The 21149-nt window shown below is 53.6% G+C and overlaps 1 protein-coding gene across 2 annotated transcripts in view; it reads left to right on the forward strand.

Moving 5' to 3' along the window:
• The window catches only part of DSCAML1 (DS cell adhesion molecule like 1), a 301513-nt gene that overhangs the window by 269200 nt on the left and 11164 nt on the right, over nt 1–21149 (forward strand). For both annotated transcript variants that reach the window (XM_075329067.1, XM_075329068.1), the window contains exons 21-24: nt 15575–15728; nt 15833–15950; nt 16759–16922; nt 17057–17155. In XM_075329067.1, coding sequence (XP_075185182.1) covers nt 15575–15728; nt 15833–15950; nt 16759–16922; nt 17057–17155 — 535 coding nt within the window. The remainder of the gene's footprint in view (nt 1–15574; nt 15729–15832; nt 15951–16758; nt 16923–17056; nt 17156–21149) is intronic.

Raw genomic sequence — 21149 nt, forward strand, 5'->3', positions numbered from 1 at the left:
GGTTATGCTGCTGTCACTAGGAGGCTGACACTAAGTAAACAGAAAAAGTTAGCTCCTCCCCAGCAGTATAACCCCTGAGCCGGAGGCGGGCTCAATCAGTTTAGTGCACAAGCAGTAGGAGGAGAACCAAACAATCCAGGATAAAACAAGGTAAAAAACTATGACGAACAGTCGTGTGACCAGTGACCTGGGAATATGGGCACTGGGGAAACAGGCATGTCATAAATCACAAAAAGCACAAGCAGGGTGGGTGCTGTGTCCCCCAATGAAGACTAAGAGAAAGAGATTTTACGGTGAGTACACAAAAATCCTACTTTCTCTGTCGTTTCATTGGGGGACACAGGACCATGGGACGTCCAAAAGCAGTCCCTGGGTGGGAAGAAAACCATCACCGGAGATAGGAAGTAAGTCGCTTCCCCTTGCCGGGCTGACCCGGACCTACAAGCGCCTACGTTGTTACAGGTGTGCCACTGCCACCCGCAAACCTTACACCAAGACTGGCCTCTGCCGAAGCTTGAGTGAGAACCTGTTAGAAACTAGTAACGGTACGCCGACTAGATCGGGTGGCGGACCAGAGGACCTGGTTGACCGACGTCTGGAGCCCAATCGATCAAGGGTGCCCCTTGCTCGGTAGACCGCGGCGGAAGTCCGACCCTCATGCGATAGTCTTCACATATGGAGGACGGGATCCATGTGATATTCAGGCCCTTGGCGCCGGCCTATGCTTCCTGGGAAAGGGTGGAAGGATGGACTGACAGTCGGTGTAACCGACAAAAAAATGGTGTCCTGCAGACACGAAAGACTGAGGGCCCGTACCAGCCCTAGAACGAACTATGCCTCTTTCAGGCTGAGAGGGGAGCCTGGAACCGACAAAAACGAAACCTAAAGTCCTCTTCTGGAAGGAAAGCCGAGGTGTCTCGGACAGAAACGAAGGGTTCTGGCTGGAGCCCCCCCCTTATCCTGCTGGCGGAGCGGAAAAAAGGGGGAGAAAAGACTACGAGAGGGCTGTCCGCCCTGATGCCGTCTGTAACAACCAGATGTCCACGAGGAGCCCACCTATCAAAACAGGTGGGAGCAGGGAAAAAAGGGGTAGCTTGAGCAAACTCATCACTGGATTATGGTCCCACCTTTCTAGTGAACGATGAAAAAACGCCGAGCCAGATGGACGTTTCTCTGAGCGAAGGCCCTGATTGATGGAAAGTGAAAAGTCTCTGAAGATGCGGTCCTCACACCACAGGGGGAGCTCTTTCCGAGTGGAAATAAATCTTCGAGGGAACTGGATTCCAGGCCCTCCTCAATGTCTGTCATCATCTTGTTCACAGACCTGACCGAGCCAGCATCCGGGATCCACTTGTGAGGCCATGGAACCTGGGACTTCTGAGTCCTGGTAGAATCTGGCGGTCTGGAAGGAGCCACGGGGCATCTGCGAGGAGATGAGTAAGTTATGCGAAGCTATGCTCGCCTGGGCCACTCCCGAGCTATCGCCTGCCTAGGTCCCTCTTGAGAACCCTCGAGATCATGGAAAGCCGCGGGAAGATGCACGAGAGCCTGAACAGGCTACACGACCGGTCTAGGGCATCGCCCTCTAGTCCAGAGCAGGTGGCGTACTCGACGCACCATTGACTTGAGAGTTGGAACGGAAGGCCAAAAGATCACGACTGGAGGTCTTCCTTCGCCAGAGATCTGGCTGTTGATATCCCTGTTTGAGCCCTTTACCTACGCGAGACCTATCCTACCGCGGAAATCGGCCGTCCAAACGTCCACGCTCGGGATGTGCTGCCGAGATTAGCGAATGAAAGAGCCCGTCCCAGAGCAAGAACCTCTTGGCCTCTTCCCTTGCCATGACGCTCCCTGCGTCTTCCTGGTGGATGATGCACCTCACTGCTGTGGCATGGTCCGACTGGAACCTGACTGGACAATACGACCCAGAGAAGAAATTGTAACCGGGCTAACCGAATGGCTCTGAGTCCAGAATGTTGAAGGGAAGACGACACTCTAGGGATGTCCCTCGGGACCGTGCCGAGGAATGGTGGGGTAGCATACCCTAGTACGGGAGGCTGGTGACGGTTGATAATAAGCTCCAGAGGAGGAAAGGGAAGCTTCCCAGGGATGGTTGCAAAGATTGGTCCTCTAGGAGGAGATTGGCCGGTCACCCTTGAAGACGGAACCTTCCTGACCCCGTTCTTCAGTGTGTTCCGTTGGAGAGTCCGGGATGAAATCTGGTATGTGCACCATCGCTAACACCGCCACAGACTGTCGAGGACTCGCAAAGCAAAAAACCGAAGGGAAAAAACGGGAGCGGAAGGCAAGGAGCCGCGGGACCCTGTGCCAGGAGGGAAACTGCTCCTGCGTGAGGAGTAGCAACCCTTGAACGGCTCGAATACCGTGCCTGAGGAGTGATGGACCGGGCCGGGTCTGGGAGGACTCCTTCCTGTAGCTCAGCTACCCTAGTAGCGAAAAGTGATGATGATGATGGTCTAAACCTCAAGGCGAGGATCCTTGAAGGGAGACTCTGGGTCTCCCGGTCGTTCCTGGGCAGAGAGAGCCTGAGGATGCGTAGGGATCATGATCCCTGCAAGCACTGTTAGAAAGCTGGGACGGTCTGCAGCCACGCAAGGCGGAGACGGCTGTTGTAGGGATAAAGGCTCCCTGACGAACCTAGCATGAGGGAACGAGACCTGGTGAATCAGGGCCGATGCCGGGAAAGGGATGTACCCTTCCCTTACGTAGCCAGTCTACCCTGACGTAGCCTAGGGGATAAACTGAACTCGCCTATCTCCGAAAGGGCGATCCCGAGAGCCGGAAAGGAAGTCAGCGACTTCCTAGATGTCGAATCTGCGTTCCTGATCCCGAGTCAGAGCTCTCGACGGGTAGGTACACTGATGTTAGAGGCTCAGGCCGTGTAGCGGGCAGACACCAGATTTTGTGAAGAGAGGGTACTCACTGAAGCTGATAACCAGTCCTGGGTCGGCATAGGTGGAGCGCGGACCGCTGCGTAGAGCGTCCGTGGAGTCCCTGCGGAGCGCCACGATAGGGACGAGAAGCCAGGAGGAACCCAGGCGGGTCAAGTACAGGATAGCGTGCCCCTTCATCACGGAGCCCTCTACGAGGAGGGGTAAGACAATATAAAGGACTTACCGCTGGTGAAAATTGTGTCCGGGGAATATCCGTGATCACGCCGTCACACGGCGAACTGGATGTCCACTGAAAACCCGCAGGGGCCCCCACCTTCCTGTCTGCAAGGTGCCATGCCCCCTCTCTCCAGAGCCCTCTGGGGGAATGATAATGACAATAACACGACTTACCGCAGGTAAACGCCGTGTCTGGTTGTTGTCTGTGATCACTCAGCGACTCCAGTGTGGCATGCCCATTCTCACCGAGACCCCTTTTTTGGAGAAGGGAATAAAGACGATGACAAGACTTACCGCTGGCAAACGTCGTGTCTGGCAGTTGACTGTGAGCACGCGGTAACTCAGCGAGCTCTGGATGTCGTCTGAGCACATCAAGGGTCCGCTCCAAATGACTTAAGGGAGACCTGCGTGCATGTAGATAAGAGGGCTGTCCGTAGCCTTACGGCCTGACTCACCAATTCCAGCGGGCCTTTAGTCATGCGCCAAAACATCCAGGTCCTGCTCGGAGTCCAGCAGAGGTGGAAAGCCTGGGCCATCACCCGAGAGGTCGGAAGACTGCCGGAGAAAAGGCGGTCTGGACCTGGGGAATAAGGTGGAAAACAGGGGGGCCACAAAGGACGAGACCTGTCGGGTCCGCTTCTAGCATAGGGAAAAGGTCCCTAGTACGAGACTCACCTCCCCGAGGGGATTGTGCTAGACCTATGGAAGGTATAACCGAGTATTGGCCGGGGACGCAGCGCATGCGCGCGAAGCCAAGGGACGGCGGCGAGGGGATCTATGGCCTGAGACAGGGCATTAACCCGCCGGAGGGGACTAAACTAAAATCTCGAGCTGGGAGCGCGATATAAAAAAGGTGAAGCAAAACAAGTGCCCGAAAAGTACTGAAAGAGTTAAGGTGTGAAAAACTCATGTATGTAAAATTTTTAATAAAAATCGACCTAAATAAAAAATACCCACTAAAGAAAAGTGTGTTTTATTTTCTCCCCCGGAAAAAGAAGGTGATGCTGCGGCCTCAGTAAACCCAGACTAGTAGTCTGGAATAAACTCCCATTCTCTTTTTTTTTTTTTTTCTTTCTTTATTTAAAATGGACGCTGTGAGCGGGAAAAAACTATCCCCCACCCTCCAAGTGATGCCTGGAGCACGGCGGAGGGCGGGAACGGAGAGGCCGGCGTCCAATAGCGCCGTGCGGGAGGCGGGCCTGGGGACGCCGAGGACAGGGCCGAAGCCGGGGGCTAAATTTTGAAGGTGCCGGGGCGGGCAGAGGCCGCGCCGGCGGACCCGGCCGCAGGCGGCGGCGGAGAGGATCCTCGGCGCGCTGTGCGGGATGCGGCCTGGGCACGCCGAGGACAGGGCCTAAGCAGAGGTACCGTCGCGTGCAGAGGTAGCGCCGGGGGACCCGACCGCAGGCGGCGGCGAGGATCCTCGGCGCGCTGTGCGGTAGGCGGCCTGGGGGCCCGAGGACAGTGGCCGAGCCGAGGTGCCGTTGCGGGCAGAGGCAGCGCCGGCGGACCCGACCTCAGGAGCGGCGGCGTTTGAAGCTGTTAAAGGTACAGGGGCAGCGCCGGCGGACCCGGCCGCAAGCGGCGGCGACGCAGCAGCGATGCGGGGCCGCCCGACCTCGGAGTCGGCAGGGAGCTCCACGGACGCAGCGGGGGAGTCCGGCGAGTAGGCCCAGACCGGGGCCTAAATTTCTGCAGCCGTCCGAGGGGGGTGAAGGTAGGGGTCCTACCTGATCCGCGGCGCGCTGTCCAGTGTGCAGGCTGAGACTCTGCACATGCTCCTGTGTGCACCGCTCAGCGAAGGAATGGCTGCGGGCACCAGGAATCAGGCTGAAGAAGGCGGGGAGTTGGACGCCATTGGGGTGGAAGCCCCTAAATGTAGCAGCGTTGCGGGCCCCATCCAAAAAATCCAGATGCGCTGCGGAGGTCCAGTCCCTGCTGTATGCCCCTTGCGACCCTTTGGGGTGGTACTGCAGGGTGAATAGGGGTGCCCAGGAAAGTTCAGCCCCGCGGGCCAACCGGGGAGTGGTACCGTGGAATTGGACGGGGGAGAGGGCCCGACGACTCAAGCCTCTGCGACCCAGGGGAGTGGTACCCACACGGGCTGCGAGAGCTGAGGTAGAGAAAAGATACCTGCAGAAAAAGAAAATTACCACAGATGAGAGCGACGAGCGTCGCCGAGAAAAAATGAAAAAAAAAATAACGCAAAAATCAAGTGGCTGAAGGGGGCCCAGACGGCCCACATCAGCCTCCTACGACACTAAGCAAAAAACTGATTGAGCCCGACTCCGGCTCAGGGGTTATACTGCTGGGGAGGAGCTAACTTTTTCTGTTTACTTAGTGTCAGCCTCCCAGTGACAGCAGCATAACCCATGGTCCTGTGTCCCCCAATGAAACGACAGAGAAAATGTGTTCTTAGATTCATTGTGGATACAATGTAGATTTTATTTTACTACTTTAGAAAAAAAATGATAAAAATGATAAAAATATTTGCAAAAATAAATGAAAACTTTGTCTTCAGTCTCCATATTCTCAAAGTCATAACTTTTTTTTTTAATTATTATTATTTTTCAATTGTTGATTTAGGGCTTTTTTTTTCTACTCGTCGAGATGTCTTTTTTACCGGTACCAGTTTGGTGTCCATACTATACAACTTTCTGGCCTTTTTTTTTTAAGTTTACTTTTTCCGGCGTGATGAACTTGCAGCCGCTCTGACACATGATTGCAGCACTATAATCACAGCAGTATCTCTTGGGTGCTAGCTGTGTAATGCAGCCGGCATTGAGCATTCTCAGGTCCTGAGCCTTCTCCATACATTCAGTCAGGGTTGCCAACTGTCACGAACCACCGGGGGGGTCACTCAGAAATCCCCCGCGCTGGCTACCAGTACGTCACAATCGGGGGGTAACAAGTGGGGGTCACCCCTCCTTTATACCTCCCGACCGACAGACAGAGCACGTGACGCGCTCTCTAGCGCCCCTCTTATAGTCAGGCCAATTATGGAATTGCCCGACAATAAGCAAGGAGGCCGCTATACTACTTATGCCGATTATTGAAGGGTCCCCGGTGAGAGTAGGGTATATATTCCCCCGACCTCCGCGGGCGGAATATATAAAATCTCCCCGAATCTCACTGGCCTCCCCACAATAATCCTTGGCACAACTCGCTGCCACCAACCGCTTCACGGTAACTATTAGCCGAACACACAGACGTGGGATTCAAGATCGAGATAACAGAACAGCCCAAGATTAATTATATAATTTAATCAGCCTAAAGCACACTAGAAACTACAATATATACAATAGGGAATCTACAGAATATACATATGTCAGAGTACAGTTACAGATAAAGCATGGTTTACAAACAGGTATGCAATTCAATCAGTTACCTTGTGCGTCTGGCCACAGGGGGGCGCTGTAGACCAGGTTTCTAGGAACTCCCACAGATGTTTCCTGCACGTGACCCCCAGCGAAAGAACACTGGAAAATGGCCGAAGTAGGGTTATCAACCTGGACAAATCCAGGTCCCCTCCTACCTTAGTGACCTCAGAGGGAGCACTGCTCCACCCCTGGCTGGAGTTATGGACAAAATCCACAACATGGAATATGGCCATAACTTGGCCTGGGAGCGTCGTAGGCGGACGCCAATGCTCTCATTGTGACAGTTATGAATTTAGCTACAGAATGAGAGGTTTCATGACTTGTCTACTAGTTCCACATTGGCTGATATCACGCCTGGGGTATTTCCCAAGCTCCCGCTCCCATAAAAAAGGTGTGCCAGCATCGTCCGCATGCGAAAACACCATTTTTATGGTTGCCGTATTTATCGGAAATATGGCTTGCGAGATATGAACCATTTTTTACTGGAGTCGTTCTGTCTGGCTAGTTCCAGAGCCTTATAATGAGATACAACTCTTGTTACAGGGTGACGGCAGGGAGTCATCCTGTGTCCTTTGTTCCCACATCACCTAATTTCCATATCACAGGAGATGGCCATGGGATGGGTCGCTAAACAAGTTGTGTGAAGGAAAGGGGGGGTGACACCAGGAGAGGGCTTCCTGACATAACTTGAATATCATGATTTATCGTCATATCTCCGGATTTACCTCACACCTCCCCCCTTTTGAGGGCGCTAGGGGGCAGCACACTCCGGTGTTCCCCCGTGCGCCCGTCCGCGACCTCTCCTTGTCGGGACAGCCCGTCTGCGTTACCGTGGTCACGGCCCCTTTTGTGGCGAATGGTGAAGTTGTATTGCTGGAGCGCAAGGCTCCATCGCAACAGTCGCCCATTCGTCCCAGAGACGGTGTGCAACCAGCTGAGGGGGTTGTGGTCCGTCTCCACGATGAAGTGGCGCCCGTATAGATAGGGTTGCAGACGCTGCAGGGCCCACACTATGGCCAGGCACTCCTTCTCCATTGTGGAATAGGCCACTTCCCTCGGTAACAGCTTCCTGCTCAGGTACAAGACTGGGTGCTCTTGGCTCGCAGAGTCCACCTGGCTGAGCACCGCACCGAGGCCGAAGTCACTGGCGTCGGTCTGTACTACAAACGGCCGCGTGAAGTCGGCTGCCTGTAGCACGGGCGGGCTGGACAGGGCGTCCTTTAGGGCCCGGAAGGCTGTCTCGCAGTCCATTGTCCAATCGACTGCAGAGGGCAGCTTCTTCTTGGTGAGGTCCGTCAGGGGCTTTGCCAGGCTACTATAGCATGGAACAAACCTCCTATAGTACCCAGCGGTCCCCAAGAAGGACATCACCTGCTTCTTGGTCCTGGGGGTGGGCCAGGATGCGATGGCCTCCACTTTCTCAGGCTCGGGCTTCAGTGTTCCCCCGCCTACCCGGTGACCGAGGTACTGGACCTCGCTCATGGCCAGCTGACACTTGCCCGGCTTGATGGTCAAACCTGCCCGGTGGACCCGCCTGAGCACCTGTGCTAGATGCTCTAGGTGATCTTCCCAGGTGGGACTGAAGACGGCAATGTCATCCAGGTACGCGGCCGCGTACCCTTCAAGTCCCTTGAGCAGGGTGTTGACCATCCGCTGGAAAGTGGCAGGGGCATTCCTCATCCCGAATGGCATCACCGTGGACTCGTACAGTCCAAATGGGGTAATAAAGGCAGAGCGTTCCCTGGCCTTGCGAGTCAGGGGGATCTGCCAATATCCCCGGCTCAGATCCATGATGGTCAGGTACTGAGCCCCGGCCAACTGATCGAGCAGGTCATCGATGCGTGGCATTGGGTACGCATCGGCGACCGTGACCGCATTGAGCCCCCTGTAGTCCACGCAGAACCGAGTGGTTCGGTCCTTCTTAGGGACGAGGACTACAGGCGAGGCCCAAGCGCTGTTGGATGCCTGGATCACCCCCAGCTTCAGCATCTCGTCAATCTCCTGGCGCATGTGTTGCTGCACCTCCAGGGAGACCCGATATGCTGAACGCCAGATCGGGGGATGATCCCCAGTGTCCACGTGATGGACAGCCAAGTTAGTCCTTCCGGGCTGGTTGGTAAACAACCCCCGGAAGGGGTGTAGGGTGGCCCACAGCTGGGACCGTTGGTCTTCCAAGAGCTGGTGGCCAACCTCCACATCCTCAATGGATCCGCCTGCCCTAACCTGGGCTAGCATATCCAAGAGGGTTTCCGCTTCTCCCTCCTCGGGCAGGTTGCACACGGGGAGCGCACATGCCTCCCGCTCATGATGTGCCTTCATCATGTTCACATGGAAGGGCTTCCGCCTTCCACGGGCAGGGTCCAGGGTGACCAGGTACGTCACAGGGTTGAGCTGCTGGTACACGAGGTATGGGCCTTCCCAGGCTGCCTGAAGCTTGTCCTGTGGTACGGGGACCAGTACCCACACCTTTTGACCCACTTGGTAGGTCCTCTCACAAGCGTTCTGGTCGTACCAACGCTTCTGATCGGCCTGGGCTTGAGCCATATTGTCGTGTACCAGTTGCGTCAAGGCCTGCATTTTGTCCCGGAAGCGCATGACATACTCGATAACCGACACTCCAGGGGTGGCCAAATCCCCTTCCCAAGCCTCTTTCACCAGAGCCAGGGGGCCCCGCACACGTCGCCCGTACAGGAGCTCAAACGGTGAGAATCCTGTTGAGGCCTGTGGAACCTCCCGGTAAGCAAATAACAGGTGTGGGAGATACCGCTCCTAGTCACGCCCATGGGAGTCGACCAACATCTTAAGCATCTGCTTTAAGGTGCCATTGAACCGCTCGCACAGGCCATTAGTCTGTGGATGGTACGGGCTGGCCACCAGATGTCGCACCTGGACTTGCTTACAGAGGGCCTCCATCAGCTGGGACATGAATTGGGTCCCCCGGTCAGTGAGCATTTCCTGGGGAAAACCCACTCGGGAGAAAATCTCCAGCAATGCGGTGGCCACCTTGTCAGCCCGAATGGACGACAAGGCCACTGCTTCTGGGTACCGGGTGGCATAGTCCACTACCGTCAGTATGAAGCGTTTCCCGGAGCTGCTGGGGATGGCCAGCGGGCCGACCAGATCCACAGCCACCCTCCTGAAAGGCTCATCGATGATTGGCAGAGATACTAGTGGGGCTTTGGGGTGTGGCCCCGCCTTCCCCACTCTCTGACAGGTTTCACACGAACGGCAGTAGGCAGCCACATCGGCCCCCATTTTTGGCCAGTAGAAATGCTGGTTTAACCTGGCCTTGGTCTTAGCGATCCCTAGGTGTCCGGCCATCGGAATCTCATGTGTGATCCGCAACAACTCCGTCCGGAACGGATAGGGTACCACCAACTGTCGGTCCCTGGGCCATGCCTCCGGTGAACCCTGCTGGACCGTGGCCCGGTACAGCCGTCCTTGGTCCCAGACCACTCGCTCCGGGTCCGAGTCCGAGGGAGGCTGTGCCGCCTGCTCCTTTAGAGCTTTCAGGCTGTCGTCAGCTTCTAACGCTGCCTGAAACCCCTGACTAGATGTGGCCAGAATCGACGAGACTGTCACATCTTCGGTCAGTACCCCGGGACCTGTGTCCTGGCCTCCACCTGACTCGGCTGCCACTTGGTCAGAAGGGGAAGAGCTATCGGACCTCCGGGAGGCCCCTTGGCTTCCAGCACTCCCACTGCGGGTGACAGCGGCCACAGCCGCTGCGACCGTGGGTCGTGCCTGCTCCTCCTCCGTTCCTGACCAAGTCGCCGGTTCAGGCAGACCTACCTGGCTTCCTGACACCCCGGTTGTGGGGGAACCATGCACCGAGATCTTACCTGGGAGCACTTCCGCTCCTGGACCGGCCCCAATCTCACCTGCCTGTTCCCCTCCTGCAGCAACAGAACCCCGCTGTGAAATCTCTGGGGACCCCACATTTGCTGTGGTAGCCCCCACCCCACACACTGGTCCTCCCCCTGCAGCACCCTGCTCTCTGCTTATCCCTGCAGAGGGCAGCAGATCCCAGCTCACAGGCTGATTACTTGTAGAGGCATTGTCACACCTTTCTCTGACCCCCTCCCCTGTCACAGCTGCAGCTGTGTGTGTGTCTATGGTGTCTGTGCAAGCAGAAATATCAGAGTTCACTCCCTCCTCCCTCACATCATTCATAGATAACACATTAACATTGTCCGGAGGCATGTCAGTACGGGCTGAAGGTTCAGCCCTTGGGGGGGGCCCAAACTGGGAGGTTATCTGCCCCAAATCTGTCCCAAGTAGCACGTTTGCAGGGATCCGATCAGTTACCCCCACCTCCCTCACCCCTCGCCCTGCGCCCCAGTCCACATAAATGTCAGCAACAGGCAGCGCCGGGTCAGTGCCTCCAATCCCGGAGACAGCGAGGGTTTTTCCAGGGATCAAGTCTTGGGGGGACACCATCTCAGGCCGCACCAGAGTCACCTCCGAGGCGCTGTCTCGCAGTCCTATGGTCACAGACCGGCCGACGGTGACAGGTTGGAAGCTGTCCAGGGACCTACCACCACCCCCACCCACACAATACACCTTGGGCGGCCCTTGGGACGGGGACGGAGCCGGGGCCTTGGGACGCTGAGGGCACATGGCCTTGAAGTGTCCAGGTAGGTTGCACTGGTGGCACCGTCTTGGTTCTGCCACGGGCCTGGAGAGGGGAGTTGAGGGGGACACCCCCTGCAGTCTAGGGGCAGGTGGGGCAGTCGCAGAGTTCATCTTACCCCCTCTCCAGGTGCTGCTGGTGGCTGCTCTCCTGGCTTCAGGAGCCCGATTGTTGGTGTAGTCATCGGCCAGGGCAGCTGTAGCCGTGGACCCCTTTGGCTTCTGGTCTCGGATGAACTGGCGGAGATCCTCAGGGCAGTTCCCCAAGAGTTGCTCCGTGATGACCAAGTCCAGGATCTCTGGTCCGGTGGAAAGCTGCAGGCCTTGGGTCCAGTGGTCGGCAGCTCGGGCAAGTGCCCGCCGGTGGTCAGCCCAGGAGTCCTTTGGTCCCTTCTGCAGGGTCCGGAACTTCTTGCGGTAGGACTCCGGAGTGAGGTTGTACTGTTGGATCAGGGCCCGCTTGATGGTGTCGTAGCCCTGATCTGCCTCAGCAGGCAAGTCCCCAAGGATATCCAGGGCCTTACCCCTTAAACGGGGGGTCAGGTATTTGGCCCACTGGTCCTTGTCCAGATGGTGCTGCAAGCAAGTCCGTTCAAAAGCAGTCAAGAAAGAGTCCAAGTCTCCATCCTTCTCCAGCACTGGGAAGTCCTCAACACGGACCTTTGGAAGTTTGGTGTCTTGAAGGTCACGTGTGGCTGATGAGGGCTGGAGCTTGGCTAGATGCAGCTGGTAGTCACGGTCTGCCTGTCGCTCCGCAGCCTCACGCTCTGCCTGGCGCTCTTCACGCGCTGCTTGCCGCTCCGCAGCCTCAGCATCACGCGCTGCCTGCCGCTCTGCCCTGCGCTCTGCCAGGAGTTCCTTGTAGCCCTTCTGGTCTCCAGCCTGGAGAAGGGCCATAGCCATTTGAAGAAGGCTATCCGAGCCTCCCAGGCTCGGTGGAATGGCACGTGGTGATCTGCGGCCCGCTGCGGAGCCTGGTGATTCACTGTCCATTGCAGAGCGGAGGGCTGGCATCTGGCTCGTTGAGGACCCTTGGGTGAGCTGCTCCTCATCTTGTCCAGCAGTGCCAGGTTGTGCAATGTCCTCTGCAGAGCTGTTTTCTGGCGTCGAGCTCCTGGAGGACTCGTGGGCAACCTCCTCATTACTGTCCACAGCACCGTCCTCCCTCTCTTCGGCTCCTACTTTAGCATTGGCCAGTTGCCTAGCTCTGCTCCTGGTGCCATCAGCCATTCTTGCAGACTTTTGGTCACTGACACAGAACTGACACCTGATGCCTCCACACACCTTACAGTATCTGCACTCTGACACTCTAGTGTTGAGCTAGTCTGAAGACCCCAGCAGCCACAGCTGCTGCAGGCAGTCTTTAGTGTCTGGGAGTATGGGTCTCACACTCACACACACTATTATCTCGATCCCACCGCTATGCCACCAATATGTCACGAACCACCGGGGGGGTCACTCAGAAATCCCCCGCGCTGGCTACCAGTACGTCACAATCGGGGGGTAACAAGTGGGGGTCACCCCTCCTTTATACCTCCCGACCGACAGACAGAGCACGTGACGCGCTCTCTAGCGCCCCTCTTATAGTCAGGCCAATTATGGAATTGCCCGACAATAAGCAAGGAGGCCGCTATACTACTTATGCCGATTATTGAAGGGTCCCCGGTGAGAGTAGGGTATATATTCCCCCGACCTCCGCGGGCGGAATATATAAAATCTCCCCGAATCTCACTGGCCTCCCCACAATAATCCTTGGCACAACTCGCTGCCACCAACCGCTTCACGGTAACTATTAGCCGAACACACAGACGTGGGATTCAAGATCGAGATAACAGAACAGCCCAAGATTAATTATATAATTTAATCAGCCTAAAGCACACTAGAAACTACAATATATACAATAGGGAATCTACAGAATATACATATGTCAGAGTACAGTTACAGATAAAGCATGGTTTACAAACAGGTATGCAATTCAATCAGTTACCTTGTGCGTCTGGCCACAGGGGGGCGCTGTAGACCAGGTTTCTAGGAACTCCCACAGATGTTTCCTGCACGTGACCCCCAGCGAAAGAACACTGGAAAATGGCCGAAGTAGGGTTATCAACCTGGACAAATCCAGGTCCCCTCCTACCTTAGTGACCTCAGAGGGAGCACTGCTCCACCCCTGGCTGGAGTTATGGACAAAATCCACAACATGGAATATGGCCATAACTTGGCCTGGGAGCGTCGTAGGCGGACGCCAATGCTCTCATTGTGACAGTTATGAATTTAGCTACAGAATGAGAGGTTTCATGACTTGTCTACTAGTTCCACATTGGCTGATATCACGCCTGGGGTATTTCCCAAGCTCCCGCTCCCATAAAAAAGGTGTGCCAGCATCGTCCGCATGCGAAAACACCATTTTTATGGTTGCCGTATTTATCGGAAATATGGCTTGCGAGATATGAACCATTTTTTACTGGAGTCGTTCTGTCTGGCTAGTTCCAGAGCCTTATAATGAGATACAACTCTTGTTACAGGGTGACGGCAGGGAGTCATCCTGTGTCCTTTGTTCCCACATCACCTAATTTCCATATCACAGGAGATGGCCATGGGATGGGTCGCTAAACAAGTTGTGTGAAGGAAAGGGGGGGTGACACCAGGAGAGGGCTTCCTGACATAACTTGAATATCATGATTTATCGTCATATCTCCGGATTTACCTCACACCAACTTAACTTTTTATTGTGTTCTGGTCGACTTCCCAAAAAATCACATCCAGACATTCTTTTTATGGACATATTGGAAAACCATAATAAATCATCATGATTATAAGTGATCCGTGTTACAGTCCATAACTCTGATATGGAGACCGCTTGCATTCAACGTAAACCAATGATAATTGCAGTAAAAAAATCTGTATAAGTTTCTTCAGCTTCCAAAAAATAGGACAAAAAAGTGCCCCATTGTTATGGACCATCCTGTAATTTTTTAATAATTGGCGACCCTGCATACAGTGCGCACACCTGCCATATATATATGGTCATCAAGGGGTTGGGGTTGGGGTCTTCCAGACTGGATAGGTGGTCATTTTTTGAGCAGTTTGGGTGCCGACACTGTGTCACGTGGACAGGCTGAGGGCTAGTTTTACCTTACCATCTGGGACCGTGCACTTTTAAATGTAGTTTTTTTTTCCTTTGGGAACATTAAGGGTTAATGCAGACTTGCTAAGCAGGCAGCAATTAATCATTTCACTTATATATAAGCCCTCTGCTTCCTGGACTTGTTGCTGGTTATTCTATTCAGTTAGGAGCTAGCCTAGGAGCAGAGAGAACATGGTGGTTGCTGCTGTTGCTGTCTGCTGCGGTTTGTGCGAGTGTTTGTTTTTGTACTACCTCCTTTCCCTTGTTATCCCTTCCCATATATACTTGGATGTTTCTGGTGAAGGTTTTAGGTGTGTATGAGCTTTTATTTTACCCGTCTGTTTTTCATTGTTGGTGAGATTTTTTTTTTTGGGATCTCCATTCTGGTCAGTCCCCTGGGTGGTGTGGGTGGTGGGGACTTTGTCATCAGGAAAGAAGGCAGGGCCAGGTTGGGGGCTCGGACCTCCTTACCTTTAAGGGTACCTCCAGGTGTGAGGGTGAGCTCAAGGACCCCAGTCTTAGGGTCTGCATAGGGTTTCCTGTGTCCCCTGGCCATTCGTTACACATCCATCCTTGACACACTGGGACCCATAGAAATTATCGGACATAGGGTCTTGGCCACTCGCGAAAAGTCTATAGAGAAAGGTCCAATGGTTGCTGCCAGTAATGGAGGTCGTCATCATTCAATTGAATGAAGCAGAGCTGAATAACTGGACCCAACCCACGTCCGACAATCACAGTTTCTGAAATAGAAGCCACCATGTTATTCAGATCTCATTTCTCTACAGCCATCGGCAACAACCGATTGTTTCGATCCCTTCCTCTAATAAATGTGCTCCCCTCCGTCCCCTCGTCTTACAATACTACTTTCCCTCTCGCGCTGTTTTCTCCATCGACCGCCCCCCCGTCTTCCATTTTTTTTTCTCTAAGGGAGAAAGATTCATCTGAATAAAATGAAAATCGTTTGAAGTTTTTGCTCTTTTGAAGTTTTTTTCCCCCCTTCAGTCTCTAGATGGAAAAGATGATGCCGCTGGCTGAAAGCGGCGGCTAATTAGGCTTAATTATGTACGAGGTAAAATAATTTGCTTATATGCGATTCTTAAAGCCACATTGTGTGATTGTGTGTTTGGTTTTGCTGCTTTTTTTTTTGCTTTTTGCCACTGAACTGATTTAGTGGAGTTCACGCCGTTCCCATCATGGCCAACAAATCGTTAGGGGTTTCCACTTACATGGGGCGATCAAGATTCGGATTTCTTGTAGCTGAACTGATTTTCGTTTCTTTTTTGGATTCTTTTTGCTTTTCAAAGGCTCCTAGTGAATATGAGACCAGTCCAGAATTCCTACATTACCGCATTATGCACCTTCTCCGCGGGCAGCAGTACATGCTGTGGGTAGCGGCGGTGACATCCGCCGGACGAGGCAACGTGAGTGAACGGGTGATGATTGAGCCGGCGGGGAAAGGTAAAGACTGTTTGGTTTAGTTTTTTTTGTGCTACAGTTGCATTAATAATGGTATGAAATATGGAATCCATCCATCATACTTCTATATCTTCATTCTGTCACAGCTCCCGCCAAAATCATATCATTCGGAGGTACCGTGAGCACTCCATGGATGAAGGATGTCCGCCTGCCGTGCAGTTCCGTAGGGGAACCAGCTCCAGCCATGAAATGGACTAAAGACAGGTAATTTTGAGTTTTTGTCCTTTTTCTAAGACTATACCATGGGATCAAAGGTTAGAAAGTTGCCCTGGATCAGAGAGTTCTTCCGCAAATTTGGCCGCAACACAGGTCACCTGACCAAACATTCACGTATGGTGCTGCATGATCCATGTGAACAAGTGGTCCCATCGCAAACCATAGAAATTTAACAAGCAAGCCGGAACCAGTTGGGTTTGCTTGCAACGGTCTTGAAGCAGTTACATTTCCTTGCGTGTTGCGTTAAGCCACAGAGTACAACGTTATTTGGCCACGCGACCTGTCTCACATCCAGAGTTGTCATATTGCTCCGGAATTACTAGTATGTATGCCACTTTCAGTCAACACCCTGTCTTGCAACGTCGTTGCCATCTCGGTCATCTTGTGTTTATGGGGCTTCGGCTTGGTACTTTGCAATCAAGACCTGCCCATACGTATAACAGCAGAGTTGGCTGAGCCTTCGGATTTTGGTGAGACCAGTTGACTACCTGATGAGTATGGGGCCTCCCAACTCTCTCCCGACAGATAATGTAAGGGAATAAAGTATCAACGCCCAATGCATTGATACCTCCTGGAGATAAGCTGCCACCAAAGGCAATGGCCTACTCCTCTCTCCCCACTGAGAACACATGCACTCTAGGCCACACCGATTGTGAATGTGTGAAGGTCATCTTGACTTGATGACCTCCTATAACGATAAGGCCATGACGTTATCAGAAGTTATGGAATTTCTTTGGTATCACACTATAGTCTTCGGCATAATGGCACAACGCAATTTCTGTCTCTTCTACCCTAGTGAGGACTCCGCTATTCCAGTGGCAATAGACGGGCATAGAGCAATTTACCCGAATGGCACACTCACTCTACGTTCCGTCAAAGCAGAAGACTCTGGATACTACACCTGCACGGCCACTAACACTTTGGGCTTTGATACGATAATTGTTAATCTCCTTGTGCAAGGTAAGGAGCCAGAAAACTGTGGAAGAACCTGAATGAAAAGCATTGAGGGGTGCAGAATAAAGGGGAAACATTGCAGCCTGTCTGATATAAGCACCAATGTTGTGTCTTGACTGCTGGTCTCATTTCTTCTGAAGTTCCTCCTGACCAGCCTCGCCTCACCGTGTCCAAATCATCAGCCTCTTCCATAACGTTGGCCTGGATCCCGGGAGACAATGGAGGGAGCTCTATTAGAGGTAGGTTTATGTTTCCGTTCAGCAGTGATCATTTTGTGCACGGTTCGTGCTCGAGTTGCTTGTCCATCTGTATTTGAAGGCAGTTTAAGGCTAAAAGTAAACTAGTGATGAGTGAGCACTACCATGCTCGGGTGCTCAGTACCAATAACTAGTGATGAGCGGGCACTACCATGCTCGGGTGCTCAGTACTCGTAACTAGTGATGGGCGGGCACTACCATGCTCGGGTGCTCAATACTGGTAACTAGTGATGAGCGAGCACTACCATGCTCGGGTGCTCAGTACTGGTAACTAGTGATGAGCGAGCACTACCATGCTCAGGTGCTCAGTACTGGTAACTAGTGATGAGCGGGCACTACCATGCTCAGGTGCTCAGTACTGGTAACTAGTGATGAGCGGGCACTACCATGCTCGGGTGCTCAGTACTCGTAACTAGTGATGAGCGGGCACTACCATGCTCGGGTGCTCAGTACTGGTAACTAGTGATGAGCGGGCACTATCCTGCTCGGGTGCTCAGTACTCGTAACTAGTGATGAGCGAGCACTACCATGCTCGGGTACTCGGTATTGGTAACTACTGATGAGCTGGCACTACCATGCTCAGGTGCTCAGTACACGTAACTAGTGATGAGCGAGCACTACCATGCTCGGGTGCTCAGTACTGGTAACTAGTGATGAGCGGGCACTACCATGCTCGGGTGCTCTGTACTCGTAACTAGTGATGAGCGGACACTACCATGCTCGGGTGCTCAGTACTGGTAACTAGTGATGAGCGGGCACTACCATGCTCGGGTGCTCAGTACTGGTAACTAGTGATGAGCGGGCACTACCATGCTCGGGTGCTCTGTACTCGTAACTAGTGATGAGCGGACACTACCATGCTCGGGTGCTCAGTACTGGTAACTAGTGATGAGCGGGCACTACCATGCTCGGGTGCTCAGTACTGGTAACTAGTGATGAGTGAGCACTACCATGCTCGGGTGGTCAGTACTGGTAACTAGTGATGAGCAGGCACTACCATGCTCGGGTGCTCAGTACTGGTAACTAGTGATGAGCGGGCACTACCATGCTCGGGTGCTCAGTACTGGTAACTAGTGATGAGTGGGCACTATCATGCTCAGGTGCTCAGTACTGGTAACTAGTGATGAGCGAGCACTACCATGCTCGGGTGCTCTGTACTGGTAACTAGTGATGAGCGGGCACTACCATGCTTGGGTGCTGAGTACTTGTAACTAGTGATGAGCGGGCACTATCCTGCTCGGGTGCTCAGTACTCGTAACTAGTGATGAGCGAGCACTACCATGCTCGGGTACTCGGTATTGGTAACTAGTGATGAGCTGGCACTACCATGCTCGGGTGCTCAGTACACGTAACTAGTGATGAGCGGGCACTACCATGCTTGGGTGCTCTGTACTGGTAACTAGTGATGAGCGAGCACTATCATGCTCGGGTGCTCTGTACTCGTAACTAGTGATGAGCGGACACTACCATGCTCGGGTGCTCAGTACTGGTAACTAGTGATGAGCGGGCACTACCATGCTCGGGTGCTCAGTACTGGTAACTAGTGATGAGCGGGCACTACCATGCTCGGGTGCTCAGTACTGGTAACTAGTGATGAGCGAGCACTACCATGCTCGAGTGCTCAGTACTAGTAACTAGTGATGAGCGGGCACTACCATGCTCGGGTGCTCAGTACTCGTAACTAGTGATGAGCGGGCACTACCATGCTCGGGTGCTCAGTACTGGTAACTAGTGATGAGCGAGCACTACCATGCTCGGGTGCTCAGTACTGGTAACTAGTGATGAGCGGGCACTACCATGCTCGGGGGCTCAGTACTCGTAACTAGTGATAAGTGGGCACTACCATGCTCGGGTGCTCAGTACTGGTAACTAGTGATGAGCGGGCACTACCATGCTCAGGTGCTCAGTACTGGTAACTAGTGATGAGCGGGCACTACCATGCTCGGGTGCTCAGTACTGGTAACTAGTGATGAGCGGGCACTACCATGCTCAGGTGCTCAGTACTGGTAACTAGTGATGAGCTGGCACTACCATGCTCAGGTGCTCAGTACTCGTAACTAGTGATGAGCGGGCACTACCATGCTCGGGTGCTCAGTACTGGTAACTAGTGATGAGCGGGCACTACCATGCTCAGGTGCTCAGTACTGGTAACTAGTGATGAGCGGGCACTATCATGCTCAGGTGCTCGGTACTCGTAACTAGTGATGAGCGGGCACTACCATGCTCAGGTGCTCAGTACTGGTAACTAGTGATGAGCGGGCACTATCATGCTCAGGTGCTCGGTACTCGTAACTAGTGATGAGCGGGCACTACCATGCTCGGGTGCTCAGTACTGGTAACTAGTGATGAGCGGGCACTACCATGCTCAGGTGCTCAGTACTGGTAACTAGTGATGAGTGGGCACTACCATGCTCTGGTGCTCAGTACTGGTAACTAGTGATGAGCGGGCACTACCATGCTCGGGTGCTCAGTACTGGTAACTAGTGATGAGCGGGCACTACCATGCTCGGGTGCTCAGTACTGGTAACTAGTGATGAGCGGGCACTACCATGCTCGGGTGCTCAGTACTGGTAACTAGTGATGAGCGGGCACTACCATGCTCGGGTGCTCATTACTCGTAACTAGTGATGAGCGGGCACTACCATGCTCTGGTGCTCAGTACTCGTAACTAGTGATGAGTGATCATTACCATGCTCAGGTGCTCAGTACTCGTAACTAGTGATGAGCGGGCACTACCATGCTCTGGTGCTCAGTACTCGTAACTAGTGATGAGCGGGCACTACTATGCTCAGGTGCTCAGTACTGGTAACTAGTGATGAGCGGGCACTACCATGCTCGGGTGCTCAGTACTGGTAACTAGTGATGAGTGGGCACTACCATGCTCGGGTGCTCAGTACTGGTAACTAGTGATGAGCGGGCACTACCATGCTCGGGTGCTCAGTACTGGTAACTAGTGATGAGCGGGCACTACCATGCTCGGGTGCTCAGTACTGGTAACTAGTGATGAGCGAGCACTACCATGCTCGGGTGCTCAGTACTAGTAACTAGTGATGAGCGGGCACTACCATGCTCGGGTGCTCAGTACTCGTAACTAGTGATGAGCGGGCACTACCATGCTCGGGTGCTCAGTACTCGTAACTAGTGATGAGCGGGCACTACCATGCTCGGGTGCTCAGTACTGGTAACTAGTGATGAGCGGGCACTACCATGCTCAGGTGCTCAGTACTGGTAACTAGTGATGAGCGGGCACTACCATGCTCGGGTGCTCAGTACTGGTAACTAGTGATGAGCGGGCACTACCATGCTCAGGTGCTCAGTACTGGTAACTAGTGATGAGCTGGCACTACCATGCTCAGGTGCTCAGTACTCGTAACTAGTGATGAGCGGGCACTACCATGCTCGGGTGCTCAGTACTGGTAACTAGTGATGAGCGGGCACTACCATGCTCAGGTGCTCAGTACTGGTAACTAGTGATGAGCGGGCACTATCATGCTCAGGTGCTCGGTACTCGTAACTAGTGATGAGCGGGCACTACCATGCTCAGGTGCTCAGTACTGGTAACTAGTGATGAGCGGGCACTATCATGCTCAGGTGCTCGGTACTCGTAACTAGTGATGAGCGGGCACTACCATGCTCGGGTGCTCAGTACTGGTAACTAGTGATGAGCGGGCACTACCATGCTCAGGTGCTCAGTACTGGTAACTAGTGATGAGTGGGCACTACCATGCTCTGGTGCTCAGTACTGGTAACTAGTGATGAGCGGGCACTACCATGCTCGGGTGCTCAGTACTGGTAACTAGTGATGAGCGGGCACTACCATGCTCGGGTGCTCAGTACTGGTAACTAGTGATGAGCGGGCACTACCATGCTCGGGTGCTCAGTACTGGTAACTAGTGATGAGCGGGCACTACCATGCTCGGGTGCTCATTACTCGTAACTAGTGATGAGCGGGCACTACCATGCTCTGGTGCTCAGT

The sequence above is a fragment of the Anomaloglossus baeobatrachus genome, chromosome 11, assembly GCF_048569485.1.
Source record: "Anomaloglossus baeobatrachus isolate aAnoBae1 chromosome 11, aAnoBae1.hap1, whole genome shotgun sequence".
Classification (NCBI taxonomy): Eukaryota; Metazoa; Chordata; class Amphibia; order Anura; family Aromobatidae; genus Anomaloglossus; species Anomaloglossus baeobatrachus.